General features: G+C 45.9%; 1 protein-coding gene across 1 annotated transcript; it reads left to right on the top strand.

Moving 5' to 3' along the window:
* Positions 1-1,394: 1,394 nt before the first annotated feature.
* Positions 1,395-3,436, top strand: LOC117895856 (nucleoporin Ndc1). Its single transcript, XM_034803822.1, has one exon. The coding sequence runs from the start codon at positions 1,395-1,397 to the stop codon at positions 3,225-3,227; it is 1,833 nt and encodes a 610-aa protein (XP_034659713.1). The 3' UTR covers positions 3,228-3,436.
* The last annotated feature ends 3,828 nt before the right edge of the window (positions 3,437-7,264 follow it).

Here is a 7,264-nt window from a genome sequence, read left to right as displayed (position 1 = left end):
CTAAAGTAGTCGGCGCGGTTATGGAATGAAACAATGTTTTGCTGCCCAGCGGATGTGCACTCGAGTGCCGGATAAAGTGGAGAGTATGCAGCAGGGGGGCAAACACAGTACAGCAAGTGCAGAGTGTGGAGAGTGGGAGCGTTTGGAGAGTGCGAGCGTGTGTGTGTGTGAGAAGGGAAGTAAGAGCGGAAGAGAGCGGAACAAACAGTGTTCGGGGGGCGGCCTCTGCTCGGCCTGTTTTCGAGGATGTGTGGGGATCCTCTCATCCATTGCCCTGCCTCTGGTTTCCATTTGCACGTTGATTTTTGCCGCCGTAAGCGTGCGAGTGCTTTATAGCCAACGACCTGTGCTAATGCCATAAATCTAATTGGCCCCCGGGCATGCCGCCTGACCGTACCGTGTCCAGTGTGTGGGGCTTTTGGGTTAGCCGGTCATAGAGCAACATCCTCATCCTCATTCTCATTTCTGTGTGTCCATTTTCATTTCCATTCTGCACTGCTCCACTCCTTCTGCCAACCGCTTGACCATTAAAACTGACTACAACAAACTTTTCTTCTTGCCAGGCGTAAAACTTAACGACATAAATTAGAACTTTTTCCCCACAGCAACGTCAGAGTCGTCTCTGAAACGTTTCCACTTCCCCCAAGACAGGTGGAACAGTGGAACCCCATAAAAAGTCACCAAATAAAAACAATTGGAAAATGCAATGTTGCGCCCTGCAGCGGCAAACAAACTTTGTTCCACAGCTGGAATCCAGCAGCGGCCAGTCAGTCACCTGTACAGCGCAGATGTAGTGTCAAAACTAGAACGAAAAAGCTAAACGAATATCAAATGCACTTCAAGATGCAACTAAAACGATTACTAACTACTAAGAAACATTAAAATTCCTATGAATTCCATGCGCCTTCTTAAGATCTATGGCTTAAGCTTGGATTCTTATCGTATTCTGACTGCAAACTCGCTTCAGATCTTCACTCTTTGGCAGTCTCTCGACATATTAAAAAATTCAAATACCTTTTGTCAGGGTATTGCGAAGAGGAAACTTTTAAATTGGCATCAAAAACTTTCAACTTTAAGCAAAGAGCGAGAGCGAAAGAGAGACACAGTGGACAATGGATCTGTTTCTGAGGTCAAACTGCAGAGCAGCAGCCTGGGTCGACTGCATCCATTAAGCAGATTGATGTCCATTCCATTTGGCATTAGAGAACTATGTCAATGGAGACATTACTCGTAATTACTTGGGGGGGCAAATAAATACAGAAAATCAGTTCATAAAATGTTTGACAATTGCTGGGCATCCAAGGGGGCTAAGTTTATGCTTTCAAATACAGAGGCTAGAGCTCAGTCAGTCCCATCAGAGGAGAGCAAGAAAGAGAATAAATTGCAAAGAAAAAATGTTTCGAAATAAAAGTGAATTGAAGTGTCGCCCCCAGTGGCTGCCAAATTATGTTGAGGAAATCCCCGACAAGATCTGGAATCTGCTGCTATCCCGCTACTACACTGCCACGCTGCTGTGCATCTTCTTCGACTTTTTGCTGCTGTTCTACTCGTGTTCCCTGAGCTACCTGCGTGGTTTACCGGAGGGCACACTGCTCGTATTTGTTCCACTGCTGATTGTGGTGCAACCAGGTGTGGCAGCCTATGGACTGCTGCTGTGTCTCATCCACAACAAGCAGCCAATCAGCTATCGGACACGGCTGCAGCGAATGTGTTGCCAGATGCCACTGCGCCTACGACTGCTCGGCATAATCCTCTCCGTGAGTATCCTCACCAGCTGGCTCTACTCTCGCTTCATGAACATCTTTGGCGACTATTGGCCACCCAAATATCTGCTGATCCACGGCTGCTGCTGCGGCTTCGCCTACTTTCTGGCCGAGCATGGGATGCATCTCCGCCGGTTCTCTTTAATCGGTTTGGATGTTGGCCTGCACATTTGGCAATCAATCTACGAGAGCACGTTCACGTCCCATAAAATGCGACTAGTCGTCGTGACAACGTTCGCCTCTGTCCTGATCCAATCATGCTATGGCAACCTAGTGCTAGATGATAACTGGGGACAAGGCTGGAGTGCTGGGAAAATGTTCTGGGCCTGGCTCCTCACCACCCTCGTCTTGAGCAAACTGCACATGATCAAGAATTTGTACGAGATGGTGATGCAGCAGCAATTGCCGCTGAAACTCAAGCCCCGAAAAGAGAACGCGAGCTACATGGAGAGACTCTGGGAGCCCATAGTATTGTGGGTGTGTCGCCAGCAGATGTGCCAAGTGCCGGAGGGCATGACCGAGCTGCAACTGTCATTCTACATGGCACTGGATGTGGAGTGCCTCTTCGGGTTCCGCCTGCTGGCGGCTAGCGAATTCTACGAAGCATCCTACAGTCAAAGCGACCCTCTATGCGCCACCATCTTTTCGCCGATTCAACTGCACACATCCTGGCTGAACTTGCGCGAACTGATAATGGGAATGGTGGACGAGTTCCTGGCCAACATGAAGAACGCATTGGAAGACAATCAGCGACTCGAGAAGACCCCAAAGAATGGACTTAGGGATGCAACAAGGCCCTCAACTACGAAGCGCGCCCAGAATATGCCAAAGTGTCCCCTGTTCCGGGATCAACTGATCCATGGGAATCTAAAGTTTCGATTCCGAACAGTGGGTGCACCCTCTTGCCAGCCCATAAAATTGTGCCCGACCTGTGCGCGACCCTCGGAGCCCATAGAAGGAATCGTTTTGCAGTTGAACGAGATGTGTCAATGCCCAAACGAGCTCCAAATGCTGGTCATCTGGTGCCGTGGAATCTGGGAATGCCTACACGTGCTCCCCGCCACGGTGCACTATTTCTGCGACACGAATCCCATGGAGAAGATTAATCATGTGCTGCGCCATGCGGAGCACCTGGACGATGTGCTGCGCGGTCTCGTACGCATCTGCATTCGCTCGCTGAAGGAGGACAATTGCCGACTGACGGAGCCTGATCTGGGGCGCTTCCTGGAGGCCCTACTCCAGGTGGAGCAGCACCTGTATGCGGCCCGAGATCTGCAGATATCCAGGGGCGGCAGACTGTGTGGAACACATCAGAAGCTGATCGAGGGCATCGAACACTGCATGTTCTCTATGCTACAGAAATTTTCACCCCATCTCGATTTCCTCGTGCAGGACGACGAGTTGCTGAAGATGCTCAAGTGCCGCATGGAAAGCTTGGGCATTCCCCACACTCACCTTCTATGAATCTTAATATCCCCCCAGTCACTCACACGCTCATTCCCGCTATATTCCCATCTATACACTCACGCTCTTCCCGCTACTCACGCTCCCACCACTATCTGCATTTTCCACTTGCCACGCACTTTCAGTTTTTTTTTCTCTCGTCTTTTCTTTTTGTTTCTTCTTCTTTCGTTATCAATAAAACGCGCATTGTTTGCGGGCTAAGTGGACGACACACGCACACCATTGCACTTCCACACACACACTGCACACAGAGAGCACAAAGGAAGAGCAAAAGAGAGCTCCGAACAATTGAATTTTCTACTTGCGCTTGTGCTTGTTCCTCTGCTGACGCCCCTCCCTTCCACTTGTGCTTTGACTACTTTTACAGTTGTTGTTTGGCTACTCCTCTCACCCTCTGCGCTCCTTCTTTTGATTGCCTTTGAAAACGCTTTGTGGGCAAAAAAAAAAAGAAAAAAAGAAGGGAAAGACACAGCAAGCGAAATAGAGAAATGAAAAGATCTCAACAAGTTTGCCGTTGGACGAGTTGAGCAGATTTACTCGTTTCGAGCATTTACGATTGCCATTTTTCAATGATTACCACTGGCAGAGCGGGGCAAAGAGTCGGAGTGAAGCCACAAAGCGAGAAGAGGGCGGAGGCCAAAAAGCATAATTGCCTCCCATTTCACCGCATCGGGGTGCTGCTACGAAGCGGCTGACGAATAAACCCTGAAAGGGTATGCAAAATGATGGCAAACTATTTGCGGGCTTTATCAGCGGCTAGCCACAAAGGGGAAAAGTGAACGAAAAAAAATCCACTCCCAGCCTCCCACACAGCAGTAACACCATAGAGGGAGGGAGGAGACAGACCAAGCTTCAGTGGAGCGAAGATAAGCTACAAAAATAGCTGAAAAATCCAAACAAAATTGTGGCTTGAACTTCAAAGCACAACGGGGATTGAGAGAGCAGTTGAGGGCGGGGTAGGGAACAATAAACAAGACACCAAAAGGTAAATAAATACATGCGGCATGGAGTGGGGGGGCGGCATAGCAGAAGCCGAAAATAGCAAGCAGGCGGCAGGCAGGGCAATGAAGAGAGAGCGAGAAAGAGAGCAGCAGAGCAGCTGCTGCGCCGACGCTGACGCCAGCTGCTGCTGCTGCTACTTCTGCTGGTAGACTATGGAAACAGGCTGCGTCGGGCCTCCCTCTCCAGCTCCACAACTAAATTACAGACAATTACAAAAGCAGCAGTCCCAATAACAAAATGCTCTTTGACTTTTACAGCAGCCTGCAGCGACCGCAGCAGAGCAATAAAAATGGCTTTGCTTTTATCAGCAGAGCAGAGTAGCAGACTGCAGGCAGCAGCGCAGCATAAATATAAACTGCAGCGGGAGAGCAGATCTCTCTCTCTCTCACTCTCTTCTTTGACATGCTAGATCTCTTGATACCCTCGCTTAGGGTATTATTATTTTAGCCAGATGTTTGCATTCCATGTCGTGTCTAAACTAAAGTGTGTTTTTACATGCGTAACTCCAATTGGTTAATCTGAAAGGGTATCAATAACTTCGGGGAGTTCCTTTCCTCTTGTTGTATTAGTTCTGCCTGCCATGTTGTTTACTTATGCTTTTTTGATGCGTTCATTGGCTCTTTAACGGCACTTTGTAATGCAGGCAAAGCAAACGAAAGAGCATAATGCCACTGCGGAGGTGTGAATGAAAAGGAGCGATAACCAGTTTCGTGACCGAAAGAGAAAAACAACTGCAAAAAATAGTGCTCACACTTACCTTTTTTTCTCTCTTTTAATTAGAATAAATCAAAATGGCAATCTTTGGGGGTTTTACTGCTGCTGGCAGCAACTATTAAAAGCAGCCCCGGCTTAGCCGCTAAACTCCGCGAATATTTACAGCTACGGCCATAAACGCGTCGCTCTGTTGCTGTTCTGCTGGCTTTATGTTTTTGCTTATTTTCACGGTCGTTAGGGGGGACTAAGAGCAACAAATACAACTATGATCAAAGTAAATCAAATAGAGTTTTCTCTCTCTCCCTCTCTCTCTCGCTCTCTCTGACACACTATTGAAGTTCAGCTGTGCACCGAAATTCGAGGCACACGGGCCGCTAATTGGAAGAGATATGAATGCGGGAGAGTAGTAAAGAGAGAGAGCAGCGCAGCGAAACTATAATTAAACACGTACGAGTGGGGGAAGGAACACCAAAAATATGTGAACAGGAGAAATATCCTGCGGGCGTTCCGGGTAGGGAATTCACAAAAAAAATGCTGAAGACAGGGAGGCGAAGCACGAAAACAATAAGAAAAGTATATTGAAATGGAGTGGGCACAAGGAAACGACGGCACAAGTATGAAGAAAACGAGTGGGAGTCAGGGAATCACAAAAAAAAAAGGAAAAGAATACGAAAATAGAGTCGCGAAGGAAGCAAAAAGTAACAGAAGTTGCTGGGCAAGGCGTTGGTCTATCGCGAGGGGGGGAAACGAGAGAGAACATAAAATAAAGAATAACTTGCTGGCAAGCGGCTGGAGAAAGAGAGTACAAAGATTGATGGGAGAGAGGAGTGAGAGAGAGCTGCGCAGGATATTTCCCGACTCTGTTAATGCCTTCTTTTAATTCTGATTTATTTTAATTAAATTTCATCAACGGAGTTGCGTTCTTTTCTTGTTACTCCGCTTTGTCACTTTATTTCCATTTTTCCCAATTCTTCTTTAGCTCATTTTCAAGTGTGAGTGCATGTGTGTGAGCGAGTGAGTGTTGCTGTTGGTGTTTCCACTGCAACTCCACTGCTGCCGCTTGGAACTTCTTTCTCTTTTTCACACACACACATGCACACACACACGCACACAAAACACAGTTGGAAACTTACGCGTCGAACTCCGTCTATTAAATTGAAATTTTCACAGCGTTTTCATTCAACTATTTAGCACTTGGTATCTCTGTTTATATCCAACCAGGAAATCACAAAACACCGGACCACGAATAGCCACAAACGCCGTTGGAAAATCTCGCTAAATTCTATTAAAAGCGCCAAACGACTTGATTTCTCTGGCTCTCTTAATATTGCATTATCTGTTTTATCACACGAGGCGCGGAGCCGCTGGGTTCTACCATTTATTTTATTGCATTTTGTGCTTGCAGCGGCGCTCCAACTTTTTCCGATCACACACGCGCGTCTTTTTACCGTAACTTTGATGTTTTGAACAGTGTGACTGCGGTTTTATTGATGGAAAATATCGTGTGACCCACCGAAATATACTGTCTCATCTTCCAACAATACCAAAAATATACTGAGGAACTTAACCCACTTAACCACCTACTATTTGAATGGGCGAATAGATTCCCTCCTCTAACATATCACTTTATTAGAAATATGAATAAATTGTCTAGCAGAATGGCAATTTTTAAGAACTCCTATTTATTGCAATGCTTTTAAAAAAATGTATGCCGAAAGGGTCCGCAATATAATGTCTTTTATCGCAAGCATTAAGCAACACCTCGTCGTCCAGCCACCTTGCTGGCGGATTGCAGGCGTTGCCAGAATTAATTTTAGCACATCGATATTTTTCAATCAAATGTATTTCAATTTTCGAAATTCCCAGTTACTTTTTTACCTTTTGCCTCTAGCATAGAGGCATTGTTGTTGTTTAAATGCGGCTTTAGAAACGAAATTGTAATATAAATTTATAAAAATAGGGCATACAAAGGTTGACAAGCTACAAGTTGTCAAAGGACGTAACATTCCAATCCTACCCATGTATCTTTTAATGCAATGTTTTTGGTTGACCTTTTTAGTTTTAACCTAATTTTGTAAACAATCCAATACAAAAACGTGATGAAAACAAGCCAATCTTTTGGAGAATTGATTATTGAATCGGATAAAATTATAGTTCTAGCGCTGAGAATTATAACTAGTTGTTAATATTAAACAGATGATCAAAGACGAGGAAAATGATTTTAGATGCACGGCATATTTACAGTATATTTTGAAAATTAAAGGGTACATTTCGGTATATTGCCGTGGGTCTGCCGGTATATTTTATCGATAATTCCGCGG

Source organism: Drosophila subobscura, chromosome J (assembly GCF_008121235.1).
Source record: "Drosophila subobscura isolate 14011-0131.10 chromosome J, UCBerk_Dsub_1.0, whole genome shotgun sequence".
NCBI lineage: Eukaryota > Metazoa > Arthropoda > Insecta > Diptera > Drosophilidae > Drosophila > Drosophila subobscura.
Note: the sequence above shows the minus strand (reverse complement) of the source record. Positions and strands in the feature narration are given on the sequence as shown.